General features: G+C 38.4%; 1 protein-coding gene across 1 annotated transcript in view; it reads right to left on the bottom strand.

Annotated features, from left to right (window-relative positions):
• Positions 1-14,239, bottom strand: part of GHR (growth hormone receptor) — a 33,239-nt gene extending 19,000 nt beyond the window's left edge. The window contains exons 1-3 of the mRNA XM_021709815.1: positions 14,227-14,239; positions 10,536-10,665; positions 4,428-4,600 (exon numbers count right to left, since the gene is read on the bottom strand). Of these exons, the coding sequence (XP_021565490.1) occupies positions 4,428-4,600; positions 10,536-10,665; positions 14,227-14,239 (316 nt within the window). The remainder of the gene's footprint in view (positions 1-4,427; positions 4,601-10,535; positions 10,666-14,226) is intronic.
• Positions 14,240-15,454: the final 1,215 nt, after the last annotated feature.

Here is a 15,454-nt window from a genome sequence, read left to right on the forward strand (position 1 = left end):
TTTTGCTCCAAACTGTATGTGGCCTGGGGGAAGGAACCTTGCCTTATTCATTTCTGCATTGCTACCAGTACGTACCTTCTGCAGACCCTGATAACTTTGTGGTCTTCCTGGCCATATGTGGTCATTCCTTCAGACATAAAAAGGGTGCATTACATTGCTCTCTTAAATAATGATGATTCAGTGTTTTCTGTATTTTACTTAACTGCCATGTGAACAATCTGAAACACTGTTTTGCTCAGTGTCCATTGATATACTTTACATTCTCAGGTAAATTGGTTGCATTTTGCTTATGAGGACCTCAAAGATCATTATTTCCCAAAGGTTGATGAAGAAAAATGTAGATTCTAAAGCCAGGAACTATTTCTAAATGTATATTCTGGATAGTCCCCAGTAAATTAGTTCTACCTAAGTCTCATTACTGAGGGTTTTAAAAGTCACAGATACAGAATAAAATTTATTTATTTATTTATTTAATTATTCCATATGTAGAAGGTCACTTAAAGTGTTGCAAAGTCTGGTGCCCTAAGGTTGATCAGAGATAACCCTCTAGATATACACTGTGAGGAACTTTTACAAACTGTCATTTCTGGTGACCAAAGAGGGAAGTTTTTATATTCACTCAGAGAGAAGATAGATCTTCCAGTGGAGGAGCATGCTATTGACCACTGTAGACTAGACACCACTCTTTTAAAAATAGGAAAAGTTGCCGGGCTTGGTGGCTTAGCCTGTAATCCCGCGCCTTTGGGAGGCTGAGGTGAGTGGATTGCCTGAGCCCGCGGGTTCAAGACCCGCCTGGGCAGCGAGACCTCATCTCTACAATAAATCAAAAAAATCAGCCGGACGTGGTAGTGCGTGCCTGTAATTCCGGCTACTTGGAAGGCTGAGGCGGAAGGATTGCTGGAACCCAGCAGGCATGGCTGCGGTGGCCGGGAGCGGCCACTGCACTCCAGTCTGGGCGACCGAGTGAGACTCCAACTCAAAAAAAAAAAAAAAAAAAAAGGAAAAGTTTACATTTAACTAATCATGATTACATGATTACATTTGAAAATTAAATTAGTGCTAAACTATGTATGTCCACATAATAGCAGTAGTATCTCATCTTTGTGGATTTGTTAGAGATTGAGAAATTCCTGATAACCAAAATTTAGCCCTTTAAGTGACCCAACTATAAAATTATTTTTGATGGGAGATTTTCTAAAATTTATTACTTATCCTTTATCTTTAAAATTTCCTTTTCCACTTCAAATAGAGGACTGGAACAAGGTCCTTTTGGTGAAGGCCTGGTACCATTGTTATAAGCATAATAATAACTTCTTATTTACCGCTATACATGTGTCTATGTGCTATACTCGACATGCGAGATATTTAAAAAGTCTAATATATCCAAAACAAGCCCCGGTCTTCCTCTCCAAAACCACATCTTCTTTCCTCTTCCCTATCTCTGTTAATGGAGACAATATCCCTTCAGTCACTCAGGATAAAAACAATGAACACTTCCTTGACTCATCTTTTCCTCACCCAACCCACATTCTGTTAGCTATACCTTCAAGATAGATCCAGAATTCAACCACTGCTCACCGCCTTCACTTTCATAGAATGGAATCCAGCCATTTTCGGTATTCACCCCTCTTGCAGCACTTGCCCCCTCACTGTTTTCCTCCTTCAGTCTTTGTGGCCCTCTAGTCTATTCTCCATGTAATCATCATGACAAAGTAATTATCTTAACACTTCAGTTAGATCACATCATTCATCATCCAAAGCCCTCCAAAGACTTCCTTTCTCACTCCAAGTGAAAGCCAAACTCATTACAATGGCTTAAAAGGTCCTATAGATTTGACTCTTATCTGTGGGATCTGGTCTTTTACCAGTTTTCTTGCTCACTGTGTGCTAGCACCACCACCAGCTTGTTGTTTCTTGAATGAAGAAAGGCATGCTTCTGCCTCAGAATGTTTACCCTTGCTGTGCCCTCTTGCTGAAAATCCCTTTCCTCATATAGACACCCAATTATCTTCTCATTCCTTCTTTACTCAAATGTCACTGACTCGGGGAAGCCAATTGTGATAACCCTGCTTAACAAAGCAATGTCTCCAGCACTCCTAGTCTCTTTCCCTGTATTTCTCCACAGAATTGTCATTCTCCACCTTTCACAGGAATTAAATCTCATGAGGGAAAACATTTTATTTCTCCAGCATGGAGAACACCACCTGACCCAAGGAAAAGAATACAGTAAATATTTGCTACATGAATTGAATGAATGACAAAGGCCTAACTAACATATTACTTTAATCAAAAGCTTTATGAGGTAGCAGAATCTTAGCCCTATGAGGTAGTAAAATGCAAACATAATACATGAGGAAACAGGCTTGTAGTGATTAATATCTTTCTCAGGATCTACTAAGGTTGCCTTGGTTCTTTGCTTTTTCTCCTGTGAAGCCCCCTAGGCCACCAATTGTTTTATTGTAGTAATTTTGCCTGTCATCATATTTTGCCTTGATCATCTCAGTCTTCTAACCTCTCTATCTCTATTCTGTCCCACTTCAACCTACCTTCCATGCTGCAGCAAGACTAATTTCCCTGAGGCATTAATATCCTGACAGGTGGTATTGTATAGCCTCAAGAATAAGAGCATGGACTCTGGCTGTAGCTATACTGCCCAGGTTCAAATTCCAGCTTTACCTAATAGTTGTTTGACTTGAGTTTATCATTTAACTGGTCTGAACCTTAGTTTTATTGTCTGTAAAATGAAGATTGTAATAGAACCTATCTCACATAATTGTTATATTTGACACATGGTAAGTCCTTTTTGAGTGTTAGCTGTCACCATTCTCAGGTCTTTTCTCTATTTAAACATCCTTAAAAGCACCACTTGGCAGTAAGATGAAGTTTAAATTCCTTTTTGGAGCACATAAGACTACTGATGATTTCTCTAGTTGACCAGCAGACCTGCCTAACTGTTCTTGAATTCTTGAACATTCTGTGTTGTTTGTTAGTTTTGGAATTTAGTAACTGCTGGAAGGCACAATCCACTGTGATACCTGGCTTTAAATGGTAACGGAATGGTCACCTCTGTGAACCCCTTCTTCATCCCTCAGGCCCAGTTAGTCATTTATGCCTTTGGCTACCACATTGGTTGCTATGCATTCCACACATCTCAAGTCCAGCACCTGCTACAGTGTATCACAGGTATTTGCAAACAAACCTGACTCCCCTCTTTGACTATATCTTACTCATTCTGTAGCCACCATTTCCAGCACAATGACTGACACGTGGCAGGCACTCAGTGAAAGTTAGAAAGGTAAATGAGTAGGGCTTGGCTATTGGCAGGGAACAGGGTTAGAACATGGGTTTTAACCCAGTATTCTTACTACTACCCCATTCTACTATCTCATTTAGCTTCACCTCAACAGCTACACCCACTGATGTTAGAAAATATACTAAATTGTCTCTCCAAACTATGCAAGTGTGTTATCTTTTCTGCTTGGTACAGTTTTTTCAATTTTCTTCAAAGTCAGGCTATCAGATTTCATTTGTTTCTGTCTGCAGCTTCTAGCCACATTCTCCTGTCTCTTTAAGTCTGCTGATACCTAGGAAACTACATATAAGAACAGCACATCTGGGAGAAACAACAAGGAATTCCTATAAGCAACAAATGAGAGGCACCAAGGTCACCTTCTCAAAGTCCTTCTTTGATTCTATTTTGCTGTTTATACTATTACAGCATAAACATGAATATTCTCATTACAGTTGCTTATTTTGCTTTGTTTCTACCTTGTATCCACATGATAAGCAAAGGATAATTTGCTTATCTTTTACTTAGTTCATTAAGCTGATTATCTCCAATGTTTGTCTTGAGATCTTATAAACACGTCTTTATAAATTAATTGTGGTTGTTTTGTAAATGCAAAATTCCAAAATCATTATGTTTTGTGGTGGCTCAGTCTGTAATCCCGGCACTTTGCGAGGCCAAGGCGAGTAGATTGCCTGAGTCCTGGGCAACTTAGCAAAACAAAGAAAATCTAGACTTTGATTATAGCAATGACAGAGGTCAAAGGCCAAAATATTTAAGTAGATCTCAATATAATCATCATGTCAGGTAATTAGAAAAGAAGGAATCTCAAGAGTACATTAAATGTGCCACTGCAAAGGCATATAGATGCAATCCAGCTTCAAAGGCCTCTTAAAGGATAAGACTCCGCAAGGCTCCCACTCTTTCCTTTGGAGCATTTCCACCTGGCTGCTTTATGTCAACTTCACTTCCCCCTGCCCTTTTACTCTCGTTCACCAGTTGATCCCATGTCCTGTAAAACAGATCTCTTGTCCCTAAGAGCACTATCAAAACCTTCCTACTTGATTATACTTGGACTTTTCAGGCTTCCCCACTTACTTAGTCTAAACTATGCCAAATAAAACACAAACCTGAGATTTACCTATTTCCTCAACAGAGAAACACTTTTGATCCACCGTAACACCATTGTTAGTTAGCTTGATACAGTAAGGTATCCAAATGGAGGTATATGATGAATTAAAGTAACAGCTGTTTTCTCCAGCAGAGATATAATCGGGGCATTCTTTCCATTCTTGAGTCGATTCTTGAGTATTCCTTAAACGGAGGATAAAAAAATTAATTTTTCTGAAAATCATGCAATAGCTTAAGTCAAAGTGAGGTGCTTAACAGTCAGTTCAATAAATTGGAATAAAAATATTTTGTGGGAAAGTATTTTAGCAACATCATTTCCAAGAAGTATCCCATCCATGGACAATCTCATCAGTGTCTGAAAACTGTCAGGGGCCATTTGAGACTTCTGCCTATAGTAAAAACATCTGTCTATTGTATGCATATGCTATACCAGCTCCTTAATAAGGTGATTCCTAAGGTAGGGACTTCATTATACCCATTCTACAGATGATAGTTCTAAGGCTTAGGAAAGTTTCTAAAATGTTCATCTATTAAAACAACACAGAAAGTCAGTCTCCAAATTACAGAGATTCCCAGAGAACAGTGAAGTATTTCTCCAACTCATGGTAGAAGAAACTGAGGAAGCATGCTCAGGCTCCAGGCTGAGTGATACACTATATTCAGCCCTAGCACTGTATGAATATAATGATACATCAGATTTGGTTCCTAATTTCAGGTCAGAAGACTCACAAATTCCCATCTGAGTACTTTTTTTTTTTTTTGGCTTTTGCATTCATTACATTGATATTCTATGAGAATTGATTATGTATAAAAGACTTTGCTAGACAATACGGCAATTCTTTAGAATATAATAGAATTATTCCTGCCTTAAGGGAAAAAAAATTAAAAATCTGTATTACAAAGTTGTGTAAGTGCTCATTAAAGCCCTTGAGAGTGGCCGGGTTCAGTGGCTCAGCCTGTAATCCCGGCGCTTTGCGAGGCCAAGGCGAGTAGATTGCCTGAGTCCGTGGTTTTGAGATCAGCCTGGGCAACTTAGCAAGACCTCGTCTCTACAGTAAATCAAAAATTAGCCAGGTGTTGTAGTACACACCTATATTTTCAGCTACTTGGAAGGCTGAGGCAGAAGGATCACTGGTGCACTCTAGCCTGGATGACAGAGTGAGACTCCAACTCAAAAAACAACAAAAAAAGTCCCTGAGAATTCAGAAGAAGGAATGATTGTTTTAGCTCTTCATGGAAGACTTCAAGGTATAGGTGGGGTTTTTAGCAATCTGGAAGGATAACTAAAGTTTAATAAATGGTAATAGGGAAAGGAAGCGAACAGAGTGGTAATAGTGAACGGAAAGAACAGAGTGGTCAAAAGCACTGAGGTAAGGAAATATGGACATGAATGTGGTAAGGAAAGTAAGAAGCAGTGGAATAACAAGAAAGAACTTCCTTAAATTAGAATTGCTACTTTGATAGGGTAGTTCCTTATTCCCTTATTATTCACAAGCCTATTAGTTAAGAAGACTTATAAGACAAGGGGACATAAAACTATGTAAACTTCAATGAGAAAGAAGGAGGTAGGAAAGGCCCTGTGCAGGTAGAGGTGCCTGTGGTTGCCAAGCCAGACTATGGAGGTTTAGGACCATCCATCAGTGGGATGGGTTCTGGGCAATGAGAATATCACAGGCTGTAGAGAAGGCAGATCCTGGAAGGAAGGGAGGAGAAGCTGGGAGAATACACGTTTTCTTCTTTACAGCTGTTTTTCTGGCTGGTCTGTTTGTGATACTAGAAGGAAACTTGTATAGTAACAATGGGGTCCTTGAGACAGTTGCTCACAAGCTGTTGGAAAGAACTTGGTATTGAAATTTCAGACACTACAGGATCTGAGACTCTAAATTATTGCTTAAATTCTAGTTGAGATTCTTAAAAGTTGGACATCCTTGGATGAGAGGGAGATTCATCCCTGTTGGGAAAATATTATTCTTAATTATCCAAAATTAAGTTTTATTTTAAATAATATTTAAAACTTACTCTTTTAAACTATTAAATCTAGGCAAAAATCCAAATGGACTCATAAAACAGATAATCTGCCACCTGCTTTCACTGAGTCGAAAGCCAATTTATAGAAGTTACTCTTTCCTTCTCTTACTCCCAAAAGTTAAGTGCTTTAAGTTTTCTCCCAGACTATCTTGTGAAGTAAAAGTTAGAACTATAGAAATAAACCCTTATTAGAAATCAGAATAAAAAGCAGAAAACATGTTTTTCATCTACAGGTAACCAACTGGAAAAGGAATCATAAAAATACATCATTTACGTTTTAGGAGAGACTGCTATTCATGACATACAGTTCAGATATTTTTGGTTTAAATTTAGCCTCTCTCTTAGAAAAAAAAAAAACAGCAAGCAACAATGCCTTTTCTTCTAATTTCCCCCACAAGATTGCATGGAAAATGAATTTTCTTCCAAAAAGCCAGTGTAATTTTTTGAAGGGGGCTCAACTGGGAATGCTAAAGGGGTTGAGCCATAAGGGCCAAGTGTTCATAAGCCTACTTCCTTAGAACACAAGGCATTTACATGCAAGAAGCTGAGAACAGAGTAGCCCCAACGTGCTTCCCAGAGCCTTATTTTGCCATGCCTGTGTTTTGCATTCATGCTGAGTTGCCTCCAAGCTCAGGGGCTGAATTTGGCGCCATTTCCACCTCAGGGTGGCAGAGAGTGTTTTGAGTCAGCTGCCCTAACACGATGAGGCTGTTCTCTTCTGCCAGCTCACCTGGCAAGAAACAGAGTCAGGCAAAACACACGACTGCCTGTGGGCCACCCCTGGACTGTCCTGTTGACAGTCTGGTGTGTTTAGATTCCGTTATGCTTTAGCTATCAAGGTCAGGCCAGCAAAATGAAAGCCCACTGCACCACCCCCTCCTCTGTTCCTTTCTGCCTTCACTGACTTTAGTTTTGGATAAAACCCTGTCACAGTTTTATTTGTGTGTCACAGATGGGAAGTGTGTTTCTATAGTTTCAGGAGTTGCCTGGTAACTGAATTTGAAGAAACAATGACAAAAGTCAGAATGTGCATGTGTACTGTGCTCTTTGTGTTAGTGGATAATGAGAAGCCTAATATATTTGTACATTAATCATGCAGTCCAGCCCTGATATTCCTAAGCCCTCAATTCAACCCTTCTCAGATAAACCAGGCTATGAGTTTATGCTAGTTTGCCTAAGATATTTTAAAATGTTATATTTTTATAGAGAAAACACAGAATGCTAATTTTGCAAGTTTAATCATTAGGTTGTTCTTAGGGTGTTTAAGGATGCGACAATTCCTACCCCCTCTACCCTGGGATTTCAAATTCCACCAGGGCAAAAACTAAGACATCCTTCTGAATATGTCTAAAATTTTCCTGCCACCTGGTCATACTTTCAGCAGCACCCTTGTTAGCACAGAGCCTAGTTTGGACCAGGGATACTGAAAGGACTGAGTTGTGCTGAAGAGACCTGCAGACAGAGTTATGTGGGCCTGATGGATGAGGGTAAGGAGCAAATATATATTTGTGAAAGCTTCATTTCTTTGGATTTCTCCTTTTGCTTGTGCTCAAATTTGGTGAATATTATTAGGGTGGTTAAAAAAAAATGCCAAAAAGCTATTTCCATGAAGTGGGCCCAGTTTATGAGGTTCTGCTGTTTCTCTGTTTGGCTGATTAATTGTGCCTGTACAAGTAACTTATTTTACTTGTTTTAACTGAACTGGGTCTCTGAGATGCTGAAGTAAAGCATGAAATTGCACTTACTAAGTCTTTCTCTCTTCATTTACAAATAATATAATCAATTCTACACATATTCAAAAATGTTACCAAACATATTAGCTTCATGTTTGAATGTATTTATAGAAATCAGCTTTGTTTACTAGCCCTTATCTCTCTGCAGTGTCAGCCTTAAGAAAAAAAAATAGTGTATATGGTGCCCAACCATTTCATCTTCATGTGCTCTTTGGGTTATGTCCAAGAGACCTCTCTCACCCTGAGAAAGTATGGAAGGCCAGTCTTGGCCTTGAGATACTTGTGATCTCTAAGTGAAGCCCTCAGCTTTGCATTAAAAATAGTTATAATGCTATAAGGCATACTTATAATTACAAACAGTTAAGAATCAAAATCATTTTATAGCCCAGAAGTTGGAATTCTGTCATTATTATTTGAAATTATTATTATACTACCAATAATAACAGCAGCTACCGTTTACTGGTACTTGTTATGTGTGAAGCACTATGTAGAAGTATTTCTTAATGTACGATCTAATAATATCCTCACAAGAAACCGTGAGGCAAGTTTGTTATCTCTATTCTGCAAATGAGAAGGCCAAGTTATACACACACTGACTAATTTGCTGAGTATTCCTTGGTGAGAAAAGTGCCAGGCCCAGGCTGAAATGCAGGTTTGTTGGGCCTGAGCTCATGTCCTTTACTGCTGTCTGTCATCTTCCTTCCCTCTCCCAGCTCCTCTGTGGGGTAGAACATATCACCTTTAGGCTAATGAACAATAAGAGTCTAGAATAAAGGGTCCTTACTAACCTTGTAACTTGAAATGTTCAACACTAAAATTTTAAAAGATAAAAAAGTACAACATAAGAGTAAACAGCAAAGAAAATAATGACAGATGAAGGGGAAGAAAAAAACTACTTGGGTGGTGATTATATTGAAAGATCTTTGTTTCATTCTTCCTCTGTTATTTTACAGGACCACTGGTAAAAATGGAAAATTATTACAATCCCCCTTATTAAATTAACTAATTTGAGAGAAACATAAACTATTATCCACATAGCAACCAAGTTGCATCTTTTTTTTTGCCTTCCAAAACCCAGATTTTATCACATTTTTCTATGTTTATAGCCTTATTTTTATTTTTTAATTTTTATTTTGAAGATGTGGGGTACAATTCATGGTTAGGTATACAAATGGTCATTGTACAGGTAAAGTTTGGGCCTCATTTTGGTCCCCACATCACCTGGTTTGAGATCAGGTAACCTTATTGATGAAGTGTGCCCCTCCCCCACTCCTTGCTCCCTGCTTCCTCCCCTGGCAGTTTCCCACTATTGCCAATCAAGTTGCATCTTTTAAGACACACTTTTTTTCAAAAAACACCCATGACTTTCTACCAAAAATAAAGTAAAAATCAAAGCCCGCCCTGGCCTATGAGGTTTACTACAGTCTGGCCCTAAGTAACTCTCTGACCCCTGCCCATATCACGCTTTCCATTTTCAATCTTTTGCCATCAGTGCTGGCCTTTTGCTTTCCTCAAACATGCCAAGACTGCAATAGAGAGGCTTCCTATAACCTCCTATTCCAAACATCACTAAAGTCCTCTACACACACTCTCATCCACATGCACATACCCATGTGTATATACACTCAATCTCATGCACACTTTGACACAGTCACTCTCATATACACCCATGCACATATGCACACACACATATAGTGCTGAAACTCTTTATCCTCTTTCAAGCTTTATTTTTTTTAAAATAATGCATATTACCCACTGGCATTTTTAAAATATTTTAAATTATCTGTCTCCCTCCCTTTAAATAAATCTTGGCCAGGTACTGTGGCTCAGTCTGTAATCCCAGAACTTTGGGAGACTGAGGTGAGAAGATTGCCTGAGCCTGGAGGTTCAAGACCAGTCTGCGCAACTTGGTGAGACCTCATCTCTACCATAAGTCACAAAAAGTAGCTGAGCGTGGTGGTATGCTTCTGTAGTTCCAGCTACTTGGAAGGCTGAGGTGGAAGAATCGCCTAAGCCCAGCAGGTCGAGGCTGTGGTGGCCATGAGTGTGCCACTGTACTCCAGCCTGGGCAACAAGAATGAGACTCTAACTCAAAAAATAAACAAGCAAACAAGCAAATAATAAATCTATCTCCAGGAGGCCAGGAATTTTATCTTTTTGTAATCTTTGCTATATCTCCAGTGCCTAAAATAGTGCTCAGTACATAGTAAAGGGGCTAATTTTTTTCAATAAATTAATAAATAAATACATTTAAGTCATCAAGATAAACCACTTCTATTCCTATACTGCATGTGACTTAGTATACTTTAGTCAGCACATCCATGGAGAGAAAAATCAGAAAGGCATAAAGGTTGCACCTTCTAATATAGAACAGCTGTACAGATCCTGGGCTCTTTAAGCTACGATGAACCTCATCTGTCCAGTGGCATGAAAAGGTCTCTAGTTCAGGTGAACGGCACTTGGTGAATTTAGTCTTCCCAGAAGAATCTGTAGAATAAAAAGAAAAAGCAAGGCATGAAATCAGAAAGGTCTTATGTGGTTCAAATAAAACACCTACAGTATTGTATACAGAAGAAACAATTGGGATAAAGCCAATACATTCTGTATCTAGGAGGTGATGCCAGTGTCTTCCAGAAATGCTTTCTTTCTGGGGAGAAGTCTTAGAGTCTGTTAACTGCTAGTGCTAGCCCTTGATTCTAGAGACAAACCATTTTACCTTTATTTCAAGCATTATTTCTTAAGAGTGTTTAAGAAACCAGAGCTAGAGATGATTTGGGTACAGGTAGTTCATCTAGAAGGTGATCCCAGGAATTACAAGTGAAGGAATAAGGAGAGTAGGAAGGAAAGGGAGAACAGCTAATTATGTGTGTTATTGAGCTGGTTATCACAATGGTTAATTGCGGCCCAAACCCACTGAGGATCCTCTGAAAAACTGTACAATGTGTCCTCTGTATTATGTACTGAGTACCATTGTCCTACAAGGAATGGGAGCCTGGGACATTTCCCCAACAACTCCCAACACCCACTGGTTGAGGATACCTTGGTGATATTAACTCCTGTGCACTTGTAGGCTGCACCTGAACAGAGACTGAGGGTTCTTTCCTAGGCAGGCACATGGTGGTGCATGGTGCACCTGGGCACTATAGGTGGCTGTGCTGACATTGGGTGAACAAAGGGAATGTGGGGCTGGGACCACAGTATCGATTACAGGACCATTTTTCTTGTTATAGAATTTTGATAGAAAGTCACTTATGTTTGCATTATTTTAAAAGATTCAGCCAGTAAACTTATTAAATAGACACTAACTGTCAAAAAGTTACACATACATTTGTGTTTATTCTAACTTGGGAATTGGAGCGTGCCTCCTATGTTCGGATATTAGCCAAAGTCCCTTTGCATTAATGAAATCTACAGCTATAGATATGAACCAGAAAGGTCTGATGCAAAACCCATTTTTGTAGATTTTGGAGAGGGTCAAGTTGTTTTTCTTTTCTTTATTGCTCCTTATAGGATTAGACCTCAATTAAATTGTAAGCAATATATTTGTTCTCTTATCTAAAACTCTCATTCTTGGGCATTGGTGACACTATTTTAAAGTATCTTTATAAATACTTTAAAAGATCATTTAAAAATAAATACTATGCAAACAAACACATACAAATTCCTGACTTCAAATTCCAGGATATGTACCTGGTGTTCTGAACCAAAAATATGCCTCCCTTTTTCCTCTGGCAACACAGTCATAAGGGATGGAGGTTATAAATTTCCAAACCGATCCATTGTTTAGTCATTTATTCAAAAAACACTACTATACATCAGTTTTGTGCCAGAGCCTGTTCTAGGAATAGAGCAGGGAACAAACTGATAAAAATCTTGGTCCTTGTTGAGCTGCCATTCTACTGGGGTGGGGGATGTAGCGATCCTATGTAGAAGAGTGAGTTATGTAAGAAAAGATGACAGGGCTGGGAAATGGAGACTTCACCTCCCTTCCACTAACACCCACATTAATGTAATGAAGAAACTCAGGCTCAGGAAATATGCCCTTATCTGATAACACCTATTGCTCTGAATAGTCTGGCTACAATCAAATGAATCTTCAGAGAATTCTGAGTTGCAGATACACATCAACCTTGACATGTTGGAGACAGTAGGAATTTTTTTTATTAAAAAATTCCATGGTCATAATGTTGTAAAATATACTTTTTTTTTGCATGAAATGATAAATTTATAAGAGTTTTGGGGCATGGACAGCAGATGGACAGCCCTTTTTCTGTGGTCATTGTTTACTAACCCCTCTCATAACACTGAAGTGTAGGAGCCTGTGGTTACAAGTGAGTACAGTTAAAAAGGTGTGTATTTGTTAGACAAGCACCTATTATAAAGTATTCAGAAAAGTTCCTTTTTTCTATTAGTTAAAGCACTAAAAACACCACTTTAGGTTTTTCTAGAAAATTAGTGATTAATAAAAGTAAATATTTAAATCACAACATTTTTAATGCCTGCAGGATTGAGGAGATTATTTCACATTCTATTTGTACAGAAGACAAGAAGAAATGCACTAGATTACAAATTGAAAGATTTGCTTTCTAGAACACTAAATGCAAATGCCACCAGTTTCATATATTCCTTGTGTAATATGCCTGTCACATAATAGCAAGAATAAAAAAGCCACCCCCAAAACTTGAAACAGAAAACAAACAAAACCTTGTCAGCTGGAAACAAAAAACTTAAAAGAAAAAAGAACTAATATGAGACACATTTTAAACTTAGTATTCTTAGATTTATTGTTTCCTTTTAACTCCAGATGTATAGAAAGTCCTTGTTATCATCTCGTTCTAAGTGAGAAATAGGGCATTTATGGTTGTGGTGCTAATGTGATGAAATGTGTGCCTGCACAAAACCCTGATATAGAAGTATTGCAGCAAAACTATGTTTCTCTTCTTTTTTTTTTTTTTTTTTTTTGAGTTGGAGTCTCACTCTGTCACCCAGGCTGGAGTGCAGCTTTGACCTGCTGGGCTCCGGCGATCCTTCCGCCTCAGCCTTCCAAGTAGCCGGAATTACAGGCATGCGCTACCACGCCTGGCTGAATTTTTTATTTATTGTAGAGATGAGGTCTCGCTGCCCAGGCGGGTCTCGAACCCGCGGGCTCAGGCAATCCACTCACCTCAGCCTCCCAAAGGCGCGGGATACAGGCTGAGCCACCGAGCCTGGTTTTTCTTCGTCTTTTAAAGATCTTTTTCTCCCTTCCCCATTTCCTTTCCACCTTCCTTCTTTCTTTCTTTTTCCTTGTACCCTCCTTCTCTCTTTCTTCATTTGCTAGATCTATGTGTTAAGTGCTGTCACAGATAGCTCCTAAAGTGGTGCCCAATAATTCCTGCCTCCAATTATTCACAGTCTTATATATTTCCTTTCTTTGAGTAATTTGTTTTTAACCAACAGAATATGTCAGCATTGAGGTAATGTCATTTCCATGACTAGGTTACAAAGAACTGGGACTTCTGTCATTCTAGCAGACTCACCCTTTTGTTGATTTTGATGAAGGCACCTGTTGTGTAAGTTAGGACCACATGGCAAAGAATTGAAAGTGGCCTCTGGCCAACAACCAGCAAGAGAAAAACAACTTTTAATGACCTGAATCCTACCAACAACCATGTAAGTGTGCAAGGAAGTTAATCTTTCTCCAGTTCAGTCTTCAGATGAGACCACTGCCCTGCCTGATACTTTGCAGTCTTGTGAGATAGTTTGATGTAGAGGGCCTGGTTGATGGATTAACTTGGAGGTAGGACAGGAAATATTATTACCTGTTCTAAATGTTTGAATGTTATTGATACAGAATAAATTAGGTTAATAGATCAGAACTTGAAAGCAGTGTTCAAGAATGACATATGCCACATTTCTTAGCAAATGGAATGTATCAGGGTGAGTATGGGAAAGTGAGTAACTCTTGTTTTGGAGCCAAGAAGAACTGTATTGTGGCTGATTTCTTAGTTCTCCCTGTTCTAACTTTTACTGTTGTGGCTGAAGACATCCAACATTCCTAAAGTTTACCTCCTTTTGTCATCCTGAGGTTTTTCAAGTCTAAGAAGTACTGGCATAATCTTAAAATAAGCACTTTTGTGGTTATTTTTTTTATTTCACTATGAGGACAACAAATAGCCACTATGGACTCTCAGGTCCTCTCTGATGAGTCATTTGTGAAATAATACTATTTCCTGCTCTCTCATGATGTCTTACACCTTAAATCTAAAGACAGTGAAGTTAAACATCCATTTATAGCATCCCTGAAAAGAATGGTGCAATTGACAAGAAAGACTACTTTTGTACCTAAATTAATTCTAATTAAAATGAGTGTTCCAACTTAAGCAGTTCCACATTCTGAATACATGTTAGCATTAATACTGTTCAGCTCTCAAGAATATAGACAACAAATTAGGGTTTAATTTTCATTTCCTTTTTGAAGTCTTCATTTTGAAAATGAGAATTTTGACCCTTTATTAAGGTATTACTACTATTTATATCATGTCACATATTATATCAGGTTGAACAACTTCCACATATTATCTCATTTAATACTGACAACAACTCCCAAAGATTGGTATTATTTCTATTTCAAGATAAGTGAAACTAGAGGGTAGATAAGTTCAGTGAATTTCCTAAGTTCATACTCCTATAGGTACTGGAGATGGGATTAAAACACAGGTTTGTGTGAATTTAAACTAAACTCTGCACTAGCAAAAATAGTAGCTATTTAGTCACCAACCTTTATTTTTTCTGAAATAAAATTCCCAGAAGGAAAATGAGCTCAGATGTTCTCTTGTTATTAATCTCAAACAGAGGATGGGAACTTAGATATCTTGTATGGAGCAGGGGGTTGAAGGGAAAACTTTGCTTTCAGACCAAAATGTAGCTAAATACAACCAGTTTACAAATTCTTTTTGAGTTGGGACGGCCGTAGGTAAACAATAAGGAAAGGAAGAAAAGAAAGCAATAGTCCTTAATTTGGTTAAGAAAACCCATTGAATTAAACTTCTACAAAGATATACTAAAGAAAATATTTTATAGAATAGGTAAATGATCTTCAACCATGATTTTAATTCTAAATGATTAAATAAATTATAAGACCAAACCAGAATACGTGGTTAGATGTGCATGAAAAATGAGAAAGAACATACTGAATGAAAGAAAAGCACACTGGACCAAATGACTTCTGGGCCATTATGGTGCATTATGGATTCTGCTAACAAGTCTGCATATGCAGTCAGTCAAGATCTGTTTT

The sequence above is a fragment of the Carlito syrichta genome, unplaced genomic scaffold, assembly GCF_000164805.1.
Source record: "Carlito syrichta isolate Samal-C Ts95f unplaced genomic scaffold, Tarsius_syrichta-2.0.1 Scaffold287357, whole genome shotgun sequence".
Classification (NCBI taxonomy): Eukaryota; Metazoa; Chordata; class Mammalia; order Primates; family Tarsiidae; genus Carlito; species Carlito syrichta.